Here is a 19,231-nt window from a genome sequence, read left to right on the forward strand (position 1 = left end):
TTTCCTGTCCCCAGCTCGTGGAAAGAGCCTTGCAGCGATCATCAGCCAGATCCAGCAACATCAAACTGTCCTCCTGTCACTGTTGTTCAAACTTTTGGGGAAGATGGTCTCCTGTATTGGCATCGTCCCGTGGGCTCGGCTCTGCTCCCGACCATTTCAATGGTTCCTGCTTCCCTACCTACGAGCAGGAACCAGACACTCATCCCTCAAGGTCCCGCTTCTGCCACAAATCCGGCGATCTCTCAATTGGTGGCGTTCCCCGTCAATCGGAAGGGACTCCTGTTCAGGGACCCAGACAGGCTTGTGATAACCACCGATGCCAGTTTCCTGGGTTGGGCTTCCCATATGCAGCGCCAGATAGGGTGTTTGGTCCAGGTCAGAGCAGACCCTTCCCGTAAATTGGCTAGAGTTCAGAGCCACTTTTCTGGCTCTCAAGCATTTCAGGCAATCAGTGACCGGCTCTCATGTTCTAGTCTTTATGGACAACATGGCTGCAAGGGCTCATGTCAACTGGCAAGGGGGGAAAAGGTCCAAAGCCCTCAAGAGGGAGGCTCAACGGTTGGGGTTTTGGGCAGAGTAACACCTGTTGTTGATCTCGGTGGACCACATCTCCAGGGTCGACAACTCCCAGGCCGACTGGCTCAGCAGGAGCCTAGTCGACCAGGCAGAATGGTCCATTCTTCCATCTCTATTCAGGGATCTTTCCCTCAGATTCAGAACACTGGAGGTGGATCTCTTCTCCACTCCTCAAGACGCCCAAGTCACCAGATTCTTCACCAGGTTTCCTTGCCAGGGAGAAGAGGGGACCAGTGCTCTTCGGTGCAGATGGCCCAAGGGTCTCCTCTACGCCTTTCCCCCACTTCCCATCATTCCGGCAGTAATTCAGAAGATGTTGGAGGAACGAGCGGAGCTCCTCCTTCTGGCACCCTGTTGGCCAAGAAGGCCCTGGTTTGCGGACCTGGTCAACATATCTGTGGCTTCTCCTTAGAGGATCCCAGCTCATCTCATCTCCCTTCACCAGGGGGCTCTGCTACATCCAGAGCCCCAGTGGCTCAAGCTGATCGTGTGGCACTTGAACGACAGCGGCTAGTTCTCCCAGAAAGGGTCATCCTCACCATCCTGACGTCTCTCAAACCTTCTACAAGGCGCATCTATGATGCCACCTGGAAGGCCTTTTCCAGATAGTGCCTTAGGGAGGGTCTCTCTCCTGCTTCAGCCCAATTGGCAGAAGTTCTTAGATTCCTTCAGCATGGTCTGGAAAAAGGTTTGGCCCCCAACATCTTACGCAGGCAGGTTACGGCCCTCTCCTCGGTTTTCTCATGGGGTTCGCTTCCTTCCTTATACCATCACCCTTCAGTCAGGAGGTTTTTGAAAGGGGCTTCCAATCTGCACGCACCGGTGGTTCACAGGTATCCTTCCTGGGACCTTCATGTGGTCCTTAATGCCTTAAGAAGCCCCCATTTGAACCCCTTAGAACATTGTCTCTCCGTTTCCTGACTCTGAAGGTAATGTTCCTCGTTTCCATCACTTCAGCCAGGTGGGTTTCCGAGCTCGCTGCTCTTTCCATCAGACAAGACCTTTGCTCCTTTCACGATGATAGGGTTGTTCTCTGTCTGGACCCCTCATTTATTCCAATGGTTAACACCTGGTTTCACAGGTCCCAGGACATTGTGTTGCCTGACTTCTGCCCTCTCCCACACCATGACTTAGAGTGGCAGTGGCACATGCTAGACGTAAGAAGGGCTCTTAGAATATACATTAAGCGCACTTCCTCCTTCAGGAAGTCGGAAGCCATGTTCGTTTCCTTTTTCCCTTCTCACTTGGGGCACAAGGCCTCTTCTCCTTCTATTAGCAGGTGGGTCAGGTCTTGCATTGAGCAGGCCTACAAAGCTGCCCTGCTGGTTCCCCAAGGTCTGACAGCGCACTCTACCAGAAGCGCAGCCACTTCTGCTGTCTGGGCAACCCAAGCATCCTTGGAGGAGATTTGTTGTGCAGCCACCTGGACATCCCCATCTCCTTTCATCAGACACTACCGTCTGGATGCCTTTGCCTCGGCGACTGCAGCCTTCAGCAGACGGGTGCTTCAACTAGTGGTTCCACAGTCAGTGTGATGAGCTGGATGAGGACCCGCCCGTGGACATGCAAGCTTTGGTATGTCCCATCCTGGGCTCGCGATGCAGCATGGGGGAGAATGGGAATTGGTAGAAGTTACCGTGAACGCCCTTTCTATCTATGCTGCGAGAGAGCCCAGCCCCTCCCTTGATTCATTTGGAGAGAGTAAGACATATTTCTGTATTCGTTTTGTGCTTTCAGAGACACCTTTCAGTCTGTCAAGTATCTTCACCAAAGCTGGGGTCTCTTCTGGTGGCTGGCTTTTATATCTTAGTACAGACTCAGCTAAATGACATCTTAGGAAGGAGTCAACACATCCTGGGCTTTCTCGCAGCATAGATAGAAAGGGCGTTCATGGTAACTTCTACCAACACCCAAGCTCTGCATCAATTCCATGTTCTTAGTTACAGTCATCAGCTTCTCTTATGCAGAGCTGTTTTCAGTCTTCCATTCTTCCCAGAAGTCCTGGTAAGACTTATCTCACTGATGTCATGGAATAGCAGTAGCTTAGATGTGTGTTTGTGGCGGGGGGGGGGGGCGGCTTGGTGATTGGATGCTTTTTCGAAACTACTTATTAGTTGGGCATGATATTAATTCAGTTCTGAGGTTTCTGCCTTGTCAGTTTGTTGTGAGTAGCTTGATTTTGTACCTGATTAGGAAGTAACTTGTATCTAAGTGTTATTATTCTGATGATGGTTCCTTCACTTCAATTCTCTGGCTCCTTGGCTGTTCGCTTAGTGAATTATTTCTATATGTACCGGGTCAAATGTATGGTTCATTTTGAAGTCACAGATAAGTATTTCTGGTCTAACAACTTTGTTGTAGTTATGCGTTCTTTACTTCTTTGTGATACTCAGCACCCTGTTTGTGCTAATGTTGGTTGAAATATTTGCAGTTGAATCTGTGTATGATGTTGGTTCCTTATTAGATGTACAATGTTTTAGTTTACACAAAACAATTTGTAGCATTTGTGCTGTCTTCCTGAATCTGCTCCCTCTCCTCCAGGATATGCATTTTTCTCAATTTCAACAGTATTTACTAAGAGACAAAAAGACACTTTTAAAGAAATATAGGCCCAGTGACCATTTGGATATCTGTAGATCTAGTGCTGTTTATGTGAGCATATATATCTCACAGTATCTGAAATCAGGTTGAAATTGGATTCTGACTTGCAGCCATTTCTCATTTATGTGACTGTCAAAGCTGTTGAAATCTCTGTATGTGCCCTATTGAGTGAGTCACAGAACAGAAATGGTACTGTTGTTCTAATTGACCCCTGGATCCTTCTGGAAGGAGGTAGTATAAAAGCATTTGGTTCTTCTGGTGTATATCTTTTTCTTGGTCCTTTCTGGCATGTCCTTTAGCTCAAGTTCACTCTTTTAATCCTTATAGTGTTTTGCCCTATGCCTTCTGATTATCAGTTTCTTGTTTACACGCCAGTTTAATTGCTTGATTCTCATTGTTTCCTTAGTGTTTTTTGAGTGTTTAAAGAACTGTTGGGTAATCTTCAAGCCACAAAAAACCTTCAAAACTTCCAAAAATGTATTCCCAAAGTTTGGCAGCAAAATATCCATGATTTGATGGTGCAGGTTCAGACTGTTCCTTTGGTTGCAGATATTTAAGAATGCATGTGGTGTTATTGATTTGTCTCCAAGAAGCTTCCTACTCTCATTTTCATCTGTGCCCCCCTTGAAAGATATTGCACAATTAATGCTATCTTGTGGTCTTCCAGAAGGTGATAAGGCTGTGTTTCATACCTGAATTCCAAATTTTAGTGATTAATGCTTTAAAATATTTTAATATATTAAATATGTGATTTTTCAGAAAACAAGATGTGTTAGCCTGAATGTGCTAGAAGAGAAAGTTGCTTGGACCAATATGACATTAATGAGGGAAAATGACTGGGCTCCATATGGGAAAGTTCTTGGGTAAAAATATTGATATATTTGGTTAAAAACGAAGTATGCAAATTAATTCTCCATGCTCCTACGAGAGTCCAGGAATGGGTAAGACTCCTCCCTCTGATGTCATCGAGCTGAGTCTGCCTCCATGCTGCTGGCTCCCCAGCTTTTCGACTGTTGAATGTTAAAGAGCTAGTGTCTCTGGAGTTTTGTCTACTCATGTAGCAGCTACTTTATCAAAGACAGAAAGCAAAAAGAAAAAAGTCATCAGTACAGCTCCCGAGGATCCAGTGGAGCTGTGCCATCGAGGAGAGCGGAGATCTGCTCTTCTACAGTGTCAAGGCTTCGGCCTGCTCGACAGAGAGGAAGGCTGTGAGTAGTTGGGCGTGTATTTCCACTGCCTATAAGACTTTTTATCTTCCGGTTCCCAAGAAGCTCACAGCCCACTCTACTAGGAGTGCAGCGACCTTGGCAGCCTGGTAAAGCCAGGAGAATGGGTGTTCGTATATTTACCTGAGAATGCCCTTTCTATGCACGCTGTGAGAAGTCCAGCTCCAGCCTGTATTTGTCTGGTCTTGGTTGGGATGGGTTGTTTTCACTGTTTTATTTTCCAGAGACACGTTACGTCTGTAAAGTTTCTTCGCCGAAAAAGCTGGGGAGCCAGCAGCATGGCTGGCTTTTACACTATGGCAAACTCAGCTCGAGAACGTCAGAGGGAGGAGTCTTACCCATTCCTGGACTCTCTCGCAGCGTGTATAGAAAAGGCATTCTCAGGTAAACATACCAACGCCCATTTTGAGAACCTAAAGATCCTTTACCAATTAAAATGGATATTTCTGGTATAATTGATCAAATTAACAGATGTGTTATATATAGCTTCATATTTTGAAACAAAATATACAAAGTTGCTTGATTATATACCTGTGATGGCAAACCTATGCCACACGTGCTGAAAGTGGCACACAGAGCCATCTCGCTGTTGCTCTTCTGGGTTCCAGCGCGCCTGCCAGCTTGTATTCACATGCATGGGAGCTCCAGAAACTGGAAGAGCAGCCTCCAGGTGCACATGCACACAGCAGGTGGCTGCTCTTCCAGTTTCTGGCACATGCATACACACTGGCCAGCTGGTCTTTGTGTATGCATGTGCACTAGAAACCAGAAGACCAGGTGGCCAGTGCACATGCGTGCACTGGAAACCAGAAGAGCAGCCAGCTGGCATGTGCGTATGCAACGGCCAGCTGCTCTTCCGGTTTCTGGCACGCATGCACGTGCGTTCCCGTTTCGGCACTTGGTGCTGAAAAGATTCAACAACACTGTTAGATACCATCAAGTATGTGGCAACTCTTAGCAAATACATAGATAGATTTTTTTCCCATGATTATCTGCTGTAGCTTGGTCCTGAAGGTCTTTAAACTATGCACTCATTAACACTGGTTGCCATCTCTTCTTCTCTTTCTTCCCACTTTTCCCATTATTAGACCCTTCTCCAGAGATACAGGCCTGTACCATCCTAAGTAAGATAGTTTTGTGCTTTGAATGAGAACTCTGAATGCATTGTTCATTGATCTATTTGTTTCTTTTCTTGGATATCCATTATATATTTTCAAATAATTTTATTAAGAATTATAAACGAAGAAACCCTAACCCTAACCCAGAAGGGAAAAACAATTTTAGGAACTTATGACCATCTCTAAACAAAACATAACCTCTCTTCTTCCCATAGCTCATCTCTTAGAGATAAGGAAAACAAGGTCCAAATGCTTTGTCAATCAATCATTGTAAACAAAATTTCAGAAAGGCAACCAGATATATCTATTTTCTTTTTACCCTGGTCAAACAAGCCAATCTTCTAAATCTGCCCATATTTTTTAAAATTAAGCTACAACTTCTCTCCCCTCAAAATCTCAGAGATAATTTGCTGCTCATGTGTGTTTTAAAGTGGAAATCCTGCAGAACTTTAATATAGATTGCTTTTCTATCAGTAAGTAAAATTTATGCTTTTTTGTCACTTCTAAAAAAGTTTTGCAAGTCTTAGCAGAGCTTTTTGTCTATCCAGAAGAAATAATTACCCAGATTAGTTTCCTGGTTTAATACCTGTTCATATTCTTTAGAGAATAAGTCATCCATCAGATTCAGTTGTAGTACATTTAAATCCTCCTTTAAATTAATTTCATAACTTTCATTGCAGCTGTTTTGTAAATTCACTAGAACATGCACTGTCAGTTTTATCAAGCATTTGATACATTCTGTCCAACGATGTGGTTGAATATGGAAGAAAAATATTCAAAAATTTGCACTAAGGATTTCTGCTCCATTATATTTATTCTCTGGCTCTAATGTCCAGCCTTCAAGATCTCCTTATCAGAACCAAAGAAAAGAAAAAAATAATCTCCTTTTTCCCATGAGAAAATATATTCTAAATAATTTAAAACTACAGTATAATTCCAAATCCCTCTGTTCCCTTAATCCGTTATTAACTTTCCAAAATCCATATAACAAACACCTGTTTGTTGCATAGTTAAAAAATCATGTACTTTTGAAAACTTTAAAATAAAATTTATACCATTGTCTTTTAAGAAGGCAGAAAGTCACCCAATAAATACAATAAAACCTTGCCTGTCTTAATTTATCCAATATGCAACAAATAAAATGAAATAAAAATCTGAAAAGGTGATTAAGATATAGTTTGGTCAGGCTTTAGGTCCATAAAGGCTGTTATGCGAATGTGATGTAATCTTGACTCTCAGCCGTTTCATGTATAAGTCAACCATAAAGATGGCAGTTTCTGCAGTCTACTCATGAAGAGCAGCTGTCCTGGGTCACATGGATGATCTCAACCTCTCCTTTGTTCCAGAAAGATTATGACAGCAATTCTCTTGTTTATCATTGGGGCATAAATTGCAATTAAAAGTGTTTTAACCCTGTTATCTATTATCTCCACCATCAAAATCCTTTCATCATCATCTGTATAAATTAGTTCTGCCAAAATTGTTTCGTTAATATATTGTATAATGCCACACCTCTTTTTTTCGATTGTGCCAGCGATGTGAATAATTTCCCTAATTTTTCTTGTTTTAGTATATATTCATGTTGCTTTTTAATATGTACCTCTTGTAAGCAGATTATATCAAATTTTAATTTATCTAATTTGTGAAATACTTTCCTTCTTTTAATAGCTGAATTAAGTCCATTTATGTTAATCGTAATCAATTTTCTTTTATCCATGTTAAGCTTTATAGGAGCGTTTTATTGCTTAGTGGATCTCAATTCTCGTTGTTTTCTGGGTTCACTGCCTACTGCACCTTCTTTTTCAATTACTGCTATACACTCCTCTTGGAATTAAATTAGTGACACTTCCTCTTTCTTCTTCCTCCTTTTTTCTAAAGTATTCTAAGTAGAATAGCTCAGCTTTTCCAACTGTGTCAATTCTGTGTCTTGGTTCCTGCCAAGTGAACAAAAGGCCTTCTGGCATCAACCATCTGTAGTTTACTCCTCTTTTAAGTAGCTCTTTCGTCAAGAATAAATATTTTCTTCTCATCTCTCTTACTCTTCTTGGTATCTGTTTCAGCACTACAATTTCTTTATTTTTATATTTTAGTGTTTTCTCTCTCGCCACCTGGAGTATCTGTGTCTTAATACTCTTCTTAGTAAATCTGATGTGAACTTCTCTTGGTACTCTATTCCTCGTTGCATATCTTGTGTAGACACGAAACACTTCATCCATCCCAACCATCATCTTTTCTTTGGTTATTTCCAGTGCTTCTGCCAATATTTCTGCCATTATTTCAGCAAGGTTTTCACCTTTCCCTTCTATATTTTGAAATCTTAGATAAAATTCTGATTTGTCCATTTCCTCTCCTAATGATTCACCCCTGCCGTTCTCGATTTTGCTCAAATGAACATCAATATCTCCTATTTTCTTATCTCTTTGTATATCTTCTTCAATTTTTTTGAATGTCTTCATATTTCATCGTCTGTTGAATATTTTCCACTTTTTCATCTGTTCAATTTTTTGGTCAATTTTCTGAATTCCTTGCATGATCATCTGTAATCTTCTCTTTCTCTTTTTCCTGTTGTAATATTGTCTGTATAGATCATTGTCCTCCAGATGGTGAGGGAGTTGGTATCAAAGAAGCTGGAGCTGTTGTCTTTCTACCCATCTTGTAATGCTTATTTGTAAAGAAAGAGAGAGAAAAAAGAAAAAAAGGAGGAAAAAGGAAAAGAAAAAAAATACGAAGGCAAACAATTGTCACTTCAAAGGAAAAAGATGCTCTTCAGGCACTTGTATACCTTACTTCAATTATTTGCAATGGTAGGTGTAAAAAAGAAAAAGGCAAAAAGAAAAAAGAAAAATATTCTATATATTTCTCTTAATAAACAAAAAGAAAACCAAAATAAAAGGTTTACATTGTAGTTCCTAGTTTAAAAAGTTAAAATCCATTTAAAAAGAAAAAAAAAGAGCCCCACTAGTGGGGGAGGGGGGATAGAAAGGGAGGCAAAAGGTAAAAAGCAATTCTAATATAAAACAAGCCTCTGCCGCCTAATGTCCAAGGCTCTTTGATAAGTCAGCTCAGAGTTTTTCAAGGTCACTTCAGTCTTCTTTCTTTCAGCTTCAACTCCAGACTCCAGCTATCTGTTCAGAAATGAGCACCTGAATAAACAAACCGCCATGCTCATCTCTATCTTTTCCAATACACAGCTCAGAGTCCTTAATCGCAACACAAACTAGTGAAAGGAAAAAGAAACAATATATCCAGGCCTCTGGGCGGCAGTGCTACTTACTTTCCTTCACTTTCACTTTCACTTCACTCTGCAGCCAGGAACTACAAGAAAGAAAAAAAAAAAGTAGACTCTCCCCTCCCCCCTTTTTTTAAAGGGAGAGAAATCTTAAATCAAGCAGAAGAGTCTTAATCAAAAAAGAATTTTCAAAAGGATTGTTAGAAAAGAAGAAGGAAATACAAGCAGAAATAAAAAGATTAAAAAGTACCAGTCCAGCTTAAAAAGGAAAAGAGCTTTGCCAAGTTCAAAATTCCAATAAAAAGAGGGAAAAAAGGACAAAACTTTCACTTTGATAAACAATTTCCTCTTCACTTTTAGTCCACTTTCATTTTTTCAGGGTGTTCTCTCCAAGAAATAATAAGTAAAAGTTCATCTCACCAAACTGACACACTTTCTTCCAGTCTCTTCCGTTCCGGAAGTGTCCCAGCTTCAGCAGCTTGGGAGACTGCCTTTCCACCGACGGCAAAAAGGGCTTTCCCTGGATCAACCAGGGACTTTGCGATGTCCCTGGGATCAACAGGACGTGCCCTTGTCAATCACCGTCTCTACGGGACGGTTTAGGTCCATGGGGACCGACCAGCAGCTGAGATATCGACGGTGATCTTGGAGAATCAAGATCTCCCGTCCAACCATCGGGACGCCAGCTCCGCTCTCTGTGAGTAAATGACTACAAAAGTATAGCACAAAAGATACGTAACCAACTGACACACTGTATGTATATAAAATGGAAGAGGATTTTATGTTTTTATGTTTTTGTATGTGTATGTTTGTGTTTAAAAATAAAAAACTTTATTTTAAAAAAAATAAGTTGACATAGTTTATATTAATCAGAAACCCATGTTGGTGCTGCAGATATTGTGGTATTTGGAAGTAATTTGATGTTTAAGAAATGTGGGAGTTCAAAATCTTGTACTATTGTTAGACTCGCTAGCACCTAATTGTCAGTATAAAGTTTGATGCATGGAAATAATGACATTTTGATTAACCTGGGCTAAGAGGTTTCTTTACCATGATATCGTATAAAAATGTTTAACTCCCAGCATTTTATTGATTTTCAAGACCATATGTTTATGTATTTCTGACAAACTAATATTTTGAATTGAATTCAGTTGAATTCAATACCTGATTAGACACAAAAGGAATTTGGCTCCACTGCAGAAGCTATCAGTGTATATGGAGAAGGAACATAACAATAATAATAGTAACAATAACAATAATACCAATAAGGGGGGGTGTAAAGAAGATAATAAAAAGGATAAATAAGAACCCAAAGCCATACTACATTGGTAAATAAAAAAACATTAGATATCACTGTGAGAATTAGGTGTTCAGCAAAGTGATGACTTGAGGGGAAAACTGTCCTTGTGTTTAGTTGCTTTGACATGCCCTATAGCACCATTCCAAGGGAGGAGGTGAAACCCTTTATGTCCATATCTTCTCATCCCTCCTTCTGATCTGTACAACATACAGTCTTTTATAGAAGACAGTCTGTTTCCAATTGGGTTTTTTTTCTGCAGTTTTAACTCTCTGTTGAAGTCTGTACCTGTCCTGCTTGGTTGCTGTACCAAACCAGACAGTTATAGAAGTACAAATGACAGACTCAATAACTCTTCTGTAAAATTTTATCAATAGCTCCTGGGGCAGTCTGAACTTCCTGAATTTGATGCAGGAAGAACATTCTTTGTTGTGCTTTTTTGATAAAGGTTCTAATGTTTACTGTTTTAAGTGTACTTTTCACCCTGTTTTGTAATTCAGCTTTGATCAGTTGCCAGTATATAGCTGGCGTACTTAAAAAAAAACAGTGTATTGTTCAGATTATATACATTGTCTTGAATCACAAAAACAGTAGGTTGCTAGCCACTTAAGATGATTTTCAGTTGGCAGTGTTGGCAAACAGCTCTTCCAGTCTGCCATTTATTGTATTCAGCTTTCTTGTGTATCTTGAATAATTAATTGTGTTCTTTGGATAGATTTGTTAGTATTATGATATATATTTACTGAATGGCATCTTATTTAAATGTACATCAACTGATTTCATTTTTTGTGAGTTTCCAGCAATAGAGTTTTTCGTTAATATTGTTCAGCATTGTTTTTATCAGTATTATTCAGTAAATAGAACTGAGAGCTGCTGAGAGGTCCAACACAACCTGTAGGGATTTTGTACATTTTGTCATGTACTTCCCAGTATAAATTATTTGCCAAGTTGATTGTGTGTACCCGTATTATTATTTTCTTGTTTATTTAAATTTATTGGCTGCTGCAGCCACCAAAAAAGCCAATACGATCCTAGGCTGCATTAACACAGGGATAGAATCAAGATCACATGAAGTGTTAGTAGCACGTCTTGGTAAGACCACACTTGGAATACTGCATCCAGTTTTGGTCATGTCAATATATATTGGTCAATATAAAAAAGATGTTGAGAATCTGCTAATAGTGCAGAGAGGACCAACAAAGATGCTGGGGTTGGTGACTAAAACAAATGAAGAATAATTGTAGGAATTGGAAATGTCTAAACTAATGGGGAAAAAGGACTAGGGTGAGATGATAACAGTGTTCCAACATTTGAGGGCTGCCTGAAAGAAGGGGGAGGGTCAACTTATTTTCCAAAGCACCAGAAGAGAAGGCAAGACAAGAAGTAATGGATGGCAAACTAGTTGAGGAGAGAAACAACCTTAATCTAAGGAGAAATTTTCTGCAGAACGATGAATCAGTGGAACGGCTTGCCTTCAGAAATCACTGGAGGCTTTTAAGAGACACCGGTCAGCTGAAATGGTATAGGTCTCCTCTTGAGCAGGGGGTTGGACTAGAAGATCTCCAAGGTCCCTTCCAACTTTGTTATTCTGTTCTGCACTGGAATATTGGCGATACCTTGACAGAAATATGCTACTGTTACCAAGGCAAAATTAAGATCTAAGGGACTGGTTTGGACAAAACTCAGCAGCACTTTTTCATGTGGCAGTTGATAAAAATATTATCGCCAACATGATCGCCAATGTCTGATGACAGGTATGGCACAAGAAGAAGTTACCAAGCCAGAGAGGACTGGGACATTATTTAATTTCTGGGAAGCTAGATAAAGTTTGAGGTGACCCGGCAAACATTTCCCAGATTCACTAAGTTATAAGAAAGACAAAAGAGATAGTGCAAACTGTTCCTTAGGTTCCATTATTAAAGCCTATCTCAATAAAGTATACTTTTTCTTGTGCTGATTCTCTGATCTAGTCTATTTGCAGTAACCTGTATCCAGGCTTCAGACATTATCAAATGGCAGAGTGATGATGTCAATACAGGGAGCTGATAGTTTTGTCCTTCTAGATTTAAAAAGTGTTAAAGCCAGCATTTTTAAAGCTATTTTAAAGCTATGTTAGAACTTTCAATCCAATAAAAATTTTGTGCCTCAAAATATTAGAAACACACCACCATCCCCATAATCATTGCCGTCTGAGGATGACATTGAGATGCCACAATGTGTTCAAACATTTTGATAAAAAAATATTGAAAGTTTTTTTAAAAAGTTTGTATGATGGAATTCAGGTTTTCTACTACCAGACCTTCAGTAGATTTTCTCTCTTGGCTGCTTTTATCAAGCCTTGTCTCTTCAAGGTTCTTGTCTACATCCAAATGTCTAAAACTTAAAAAACATCCAGTATAACTGGACAAGCAGAGGCCACAATTATATTTGTGAGATTTATGTAAATCTTAGTATCCTGTGTCAACAGAGATACCAGAGATTTTATTTAGAACAGGAAGCGTTATCCATTCAGCCTTGATAACATGACAAGCTATTCTGAATCACCTGTTTCATATTGGTAGGAACTCAGCAACACTCTAATCCTGTGATAATCCTCTCACCTTAATCCAAATTTGCCATCTATAAGTGTGTTGGCAGCTCAGAAGCTGCCATTTTAGCCAACCAATGAGTGTTTACTGTGTATTCTGCAAAAGTGTTTATGGATTCTATAAATCCATAAACAAGTGGCTTTTACCCATGAAGATTTATGAATTATTTTGAGCAGCAACCATACATTACATAATTTAAACCTAAATTTAAATTTAAATCCCTGTAAACCTAAACTACATGATGTAGCTGAGTAGCAGCAGGATGGGAAAGATACACTAATACAGGTCACAGAGGAAATTAACCGAACCTTCTGCCTGTTTGTCCTATGTAGTTGCAGTTGCAGTAAATTCCTTCAAAACCACCTTAGTATACCAAAAGACCTAGCACCCCAGGAGGGGAAAAAAAAAAGGAGATCTATAACCTACAGTGTAATGACTGCAAAACTATTAGGACAAAAATGTAGAAGGCTGGCAGAATGCATTTGTGAACACCAACTAGCAGTCAAAAGACATGATAGAAACTCTTTAATTTCACAAAATATGGTCCGACTTAAACATAGTTTCAGTTGGGAAACCGACCATCCTAGACCAAGCCAAGTCCAAAAATATTAAGGAATTTCTAGGGACCTGGCATTCTGACAAATCAGCCATCAGTAGACACATAGACATAAACAATATCTACATACTACGCAAAAGAGACAATAAGCCAAAAAAGGAACAAAAAGACCAAAATACCTCCCCACAAGCAATCAGCATCCAGATGAATATACATTATCTCCAAGATTAACATCAGATCAACAATCAACTAAACAATACCCCAATCAAGGAACTGCCAAACAAGTCAGCAGCTCAACCAAAGAACCTCTAAGACCACCCCCATCAACACTGAGAGGGCAAGCCATTAGAATACAAGCTGAGAGCAAACTCCACTCCTTACTATCACTGATGTTACCTATCCTGGATAATGAAACATTTGCAAGAAAACAACTAAGCTCAGAGATCACCAAGGACCCCTTCAATTTCATCATTCCCTGTTGGGAGGAGAATACTCTTTTTTTTTCATTTACTCCTTCATTCTGCAAATGTATATGGCTACCTATCTTAATCAAATAGGGTGGCTATTATTATGTTAGATGGCTGGAAGATAGTTTTGAAAGATGATTATTCATAATGGTAGATCTGCAGACATCCATAGATTTAATACTGCATTTAATTTAATTGGAGGCAAATAGTTTTGTGATTTGCTTCCATCATTACTATTTGTGCAGGTAGGTCACATGAAGGCCAATAAAAAATTCCACAAGTTAAGGAGTAAAAGGTTGGATAAATAAGGCAAATGGTGAAGTATCTGGTCGGGTCCCAGCTGGTGAACTGGCACTTTGTTATGGCACTTAACTCTATTATTCTTTTGTATTTCCATAACACAAAATTGGCACCATATATGCCTAGTTAAATAGCTTTTCAAGAAGGTTTGATGTGAATGGAAGATACTGTTCTAGGCTTTATCAATCTTTTTTCAGTTCTGGGTGCCGAGTGAACTCCATGTCCCTTCTGAATAAGCTCAAATAGCTGGAAATTTTCAGAGATTTCACTGATTACATGTGGGATTTTAATTAACCCATGGGATACTGTAATTTTATAATTTATTAAATTTTATTTTTGAAAAGAGGCACCTGAAGTTGCTAACATTTCTCAGTCCTGTTCTGTTCCTTCGCCAATATATATTTATGGCAGCAGCATCCCGGCATATAAAACGTTTGTAATGGAGACTTTATCTTTGTGTTTGATTTCAGAATCTTTTAGCAGAGAAGGTGGAACAGCTTATCGAATGGAGTTCAAGGCGCTCAGTCATCCGTATGAATGGAGACAAATTCAGAAGGTTTGTGAAGGCACCACCTCGCAACTATTCAGTGATTGTGATGTTTACAGCTTTGCAGCCACAGAGACAATGCTCAGTTTGCAGGTAAGTCCTCTCTTCTTCTCTCCTCCCCCTCCACTCCCGTCCCTCCATTAAAAGTTTCTTAGCTATTTAATTTAACACATCTAGCATTTCCTACTAATAGGTTGGATACAAAAATCCAAGGAATCACTTATTTTGTCGAATACAGACTTGAAAAATAAATAAAGTCTGATAAGGGGATTAATTGTAGAAAAGTTGAGAAGCCATTATTTTAAAAAATTATAAAAATTATAATAGTGTTCAAATGTCTCATTCCTTTTCATCTTACCAGTTCCATGCAAAGAATAAAAATAAATTCTTTGTTTAGAGGAGATACAGTAAAGTTTTCATCTGCTCCTTATTCTGCTAATGGCCTGATCTATCAAGTTTGGACCATGTGAGAATGTATAGAATCTATACAGCGTCTGTCCTAATAATGTTTTGGAGCATATTTTATATGACTTGCAGTTATTGCTGTGGAGAGTATGTATGAAAGAATGGCTGGCTGTGGGGAATATACAGAATGCATTAATCCATGACTCCCAGGGGATTGAAATTTGGCAAAGTTGTGCCCATTATAACACTACTACTTCTTCTAATTAGACTTCCTGGAAAGGGAAACATGATTAAGATATATCACCAAATTGATTTGTGTATTTTACTATTTTAATTATTTTAATTACCAAGTAATTAAATCCCATAGTTATCTAAATAGTTAGATTTGAGTGTTCCTTTTGCTGGGCTGGAAAGGTGAAATACATTATTAAGAAAAAATGATTTTAGTCTGTTCAACTTTAGAAGTACTCGATGCTTCCCTCTGCAGTGGAAGCAGACGTATTCATGAGTTGCTTCCCTCTGAAGAGAGCAGACATATTCATGAGTTGTTGATGTTGCACAAGATACACATAGTTGCCAAAGGTACACATAAGCACAGGCTTGCAGTTTTGGCAGCGCCAGGTCTGCCTTAAGACATAATCTGGGCGGAAATGGTTGCCAGAATGTGTTGCACACTGAGCTCTATCAGGCTTTCCTAGGCATTTATATGCCCATATAGTTCCTCGCCGTATTCACCTTCAGTTTTATTTTTCCAGGAAATAAACTCTGAACAGGTTCCTGGTAGTGCCTTTTTTGAGTGACAGATTGGCATGACAGAATTGGTTTGGCAAACAGTAAAGGGGCTTATTGTTTGTTGCCAAGAAACTACTTTATCCTCAGGAGGGCGAAGATCAGGAATGATCAGAACAGCTTTACTGCCCTGATTATTACATGAAAGAGCTAGTAACACATTCTATTATGCTGATCTTGGTGTAAATCTTTTTGTTCATTGGATTTTTATACTGCATAAATATTGTCATTTCATAAAAGGATCTCATTTACTGGGAAAAAAGAGGGCTTAAAATTCATCTTTTACATGCCATAGGCTGTGAACATATCCCATCAATTTCAGTGAAATCCTCATCTTTAAATAAATATTAGGACTGCAAGCTCATTTCATAAAAATGCAGCTGGACATCTAAAAAAAGAAACAATTTACTCATTGCTTCTAGTTCAAAACATTTTAAATAGTTTGGATTTAAGATCTCAGCTTTGCTACAGGAAAATATATGAATTAAATGAAGTTGACATTTCTCTACCTGAAAATTATAACAGAAAGTTAATATTTCTTAAACAAGCAATTAAAAGATAAATTCTGGTCATGTATGAAGTTTGCTGAAAAACTGAAAAACAAGTATTGCCTATATACTATTTTACAGTAATGATTTGCAGTAATGCATTTGGAACACATAAACACTTTAATGACTCTTACATTTTGTGTTAGAATTGCTTTGAATAGTTAGAGATTTAAGATCTGTGAGCCTCCTTTTGTAGAATATGGTTGTTGTTTCAATATACTGTATATCAGGAGTGTCAAATTCAGGGCCTGGGGGCCAGATTCGGCCTGCAGGGTGCTTAGATCTGGCCCATGGAACCGCCCTGGAAAAAGTGAAGGATTGGCTCGCAGTGCTTCTGCCAATGAAAATGGAGCTTGGGATGGCCGCATGTGTCCCCCTCAGCTCTGTTTTCCCTGACAGACGGTTGCAGGAGGCCATTGTAGCCGAAAATGGAGCTCGGAAGCCCGTTTTTGCTGACAGAGCCTTAGGGTCACTACAGGTGCCCTTGAAACGAGTGACATTGAGCTGGCCACATCCCTCCTGGCCCCATCCACTCCGCCCCCCCCAAAGTCAAACATAGCCCAGATGTGACCCCAATGAAATCGAGTTTGACACTCCTGCTCTATATTCATGCTTTAATTTGAAGTATTAAAATGTGAAGAATATTTTCAGTTTTTAAAATGATCCTGTTTTAGCATTAATTGCTGGTATAAAAAAGGAAATATTTAAAAATATTTTTGTTATCTATTGTCCAGAGAATCTCTGCTGGAGAATACACTGATACCTTTTGGAATGAAAGGCATAACAGGATGTGTTTGATTTAGGAAAGGAGAATGATGCTGAGAAATCAGAGGGAAAATTGGTTTTGAATATTTTCTTTCCATTTTCTATAATCATGCCATGTATAGACTGCACAATCCAATGAACTGAGAACCTTCTCTTGAGTGTTTTTTTTTTCCTTAAGAATTTGCAAGCCTTATGGTTTGGAAAACAAGTATTGTGTGTTGCCAATCACAGAATTATAGTGGGTAGAAGGCCAAGGCACCAATGCTGGCTAATAATCTTTGCTTCTCCTGGGGCCAGCACAAGAAAAATAAATTATGCAAAGTAAATAGCCTTGCTTAATTGCTGTAATTAGTCAGGTTCTATGAATCTCATTTCTTCCTATTGGGTTTTTTTTTTAATGTGGATTTGAGCCACAGTTGACCTTGAGAGACTGGGGTATCATTTAAATATGGTCATCACTACCACTACCCTCCATATCCAAGTTATCAAAAAAAAAGTAAGGAGGGTAACCTTTTGATCACCTAAAGTATTCCCACTGACCACTAATAAAGTCAGTGCATCACTTCTGCCTCTTATCATTAAGTTTCACTTGATCATTTGGGAGCTAATGATGATTAGCTCTGGAAATTAAGGATTTTCTCCTCCTATTCTGGAAGATAGCTAAGTGAAACTATCAATTTTGCTCAGCAAATGTAGTGGAAAAGCAATCTCCTCTACCAAAAAGCTGCTATTCAAGCTGTAGCTACAACTAATGAAAGTTGGATTGTATCTGTATCAAGTAAATGAGTAAAATTAGAAACTGTCAGTGTGAAATATCTGGAAGTATATTATTAGTTTAACTAATAGAGTCTAATGTCAACTCTCCTAGCAGTTCAGAGCAAGCTTTCTGCTTTTTCATTGTCCTCTAATCTTTCCTCTTTTTTTCTTTTATTTCAGTTTATATTGCTTTTCAGAAAAATTATTATTTCTTATAAAAATTCACATCAATAATCATAAAAGGCAAGGGTTTACGATTAGACTTTACAAACTAAAAGAGACAATACACAGAAAGTAGAGAAAAATAGACGAGCAAGATTCAAGGTCATTACTGAAAGCATTGATATCCAGATCTTTTGACCACCAGTGATGTGGGTGGTCATCATTGAAGAGAATATAATCATTCTTAATATCACAGGTAATAGATGAAACTAAGATTTGCTGCTCATTGTCCAGTCTTGGAACAACTTCCAGTAAGAAGGAAATACTTTATCTGTCAGGAAGATACAAACAACATTTTCTAGCAGCTGTCTTTTCTCATGTGATTCCCCCCCTCCCCCAGGTTTACGAGATCAGACCTTTAGAGGCTTATATTTTACTGGTTTTAGCCTATGTGAGGGTGGGAATCCTCTTGCCCTTCTATTGCTACTGACTTACAATTTCCATTCCTACCATTATTCATGCTGGAAGTTACAGTTCTGCAATATCTTGAGACCATAGATTCAGCAAAAGGTCTGGAATTTCCCCATCTCTTCTCCTGAGCTGGGTAAAACATAGAGAACGTCGTATTCACTACAAATTTCCAGTGAGACTGTTCACTTTACCAAAGATGCAAAATTGTAGGGAGAAGCTCTTGAACATGTTTATGATCCCCTGAACATAGGTCAGTATCAGACTTACCACACACAGCTACTGATTTAGGCAATTTCTTATAAAAGTTAATGTGGATGATAAGTAATGAGCTTTTAGTATACATGCATAGATAATATCCTTTCTGCAAGCCAAGATTGTTGCAGGCTTCAGTTAGACTTGATGACATTGCACACTATAATGTATAAGGGTATTGGCACTAGTTTGGAAGTCTCTGGGACTGTTTAGATCTACCAAGCAAAATGTGAGACCCTTCAGACTATATGTTTATATTCACATTTCAACATGCAAGCAAAGCCTATACATTTTTCAGGCAATGTTGGCAATGTTACTTGTAGTCACTTGTTTATGAGTATAGGTAGTCTCCGACTTACAACTACAATTGAGTCCAAAATTTCCTTTGCTAAGCAAGATAATTGCGAAGTAAATTTTGCCCCATTTTACAACCTTCCTTGCAACCTGTGTTAAGTGTACTTATTAAGTTAGTAACACATTTGTTAAATGAATCAGGTTTCCCATTGGCTTCGCTTATCAGAAAGTTGCAAAAGATAATCACATGACCCTGGAACATGGCAGCCGTCATCAATACATGG

At 39.1% G+C, this 19,231-nt stretch overlaps 1 protein-coding gene across 7 annotated transcripts in view; it reads left to right on the plus strand.

Annotated features, from left to right (window-relative positions):
• The window catches only part of TUSC3 (tumor suppressor candidate 3), a 127,054-nt gene that overhangs the window by 24,782 nt on the left and 83,041 nt on the right, over positions 1-19,231 (plus strand). For 4 of the 7 annotated variants that reach the window (XR_015744136.1, XM_087936263.1, XM_026697953.2 and 1 more), the window contains exon 2: positions 14,429-14,598. Coding sequence is in view for 6 of the 7 variants with exons in the window: in XM_026697953.2 (XP_026553738.1) it covers positions 14,429-14,598 (170 nt within the window). In the remaining variant the exon portion in view is untranslated. The other 3 variants (XM_087936260.1, XM_087936261.1, XM_087936262.1) reach the window with 3 other exon arrangements.

Source organism: Pseudonaja textilis, chromosome 6 (genome assembly GCF_049901715.1).
Source record: "Pseudonaja textilis isolate UNSWEBS1 chromosome 6, rPseTex1.2, whole genome shotgun sequence".
Classification (NCBI taxonomy): domain Eukaryota; kingdom Metazoa; phylum Chordata; class Lepidosauria; order Squamata; family Elapidae; genus Pseudonaja; species Pseudonaja textilis.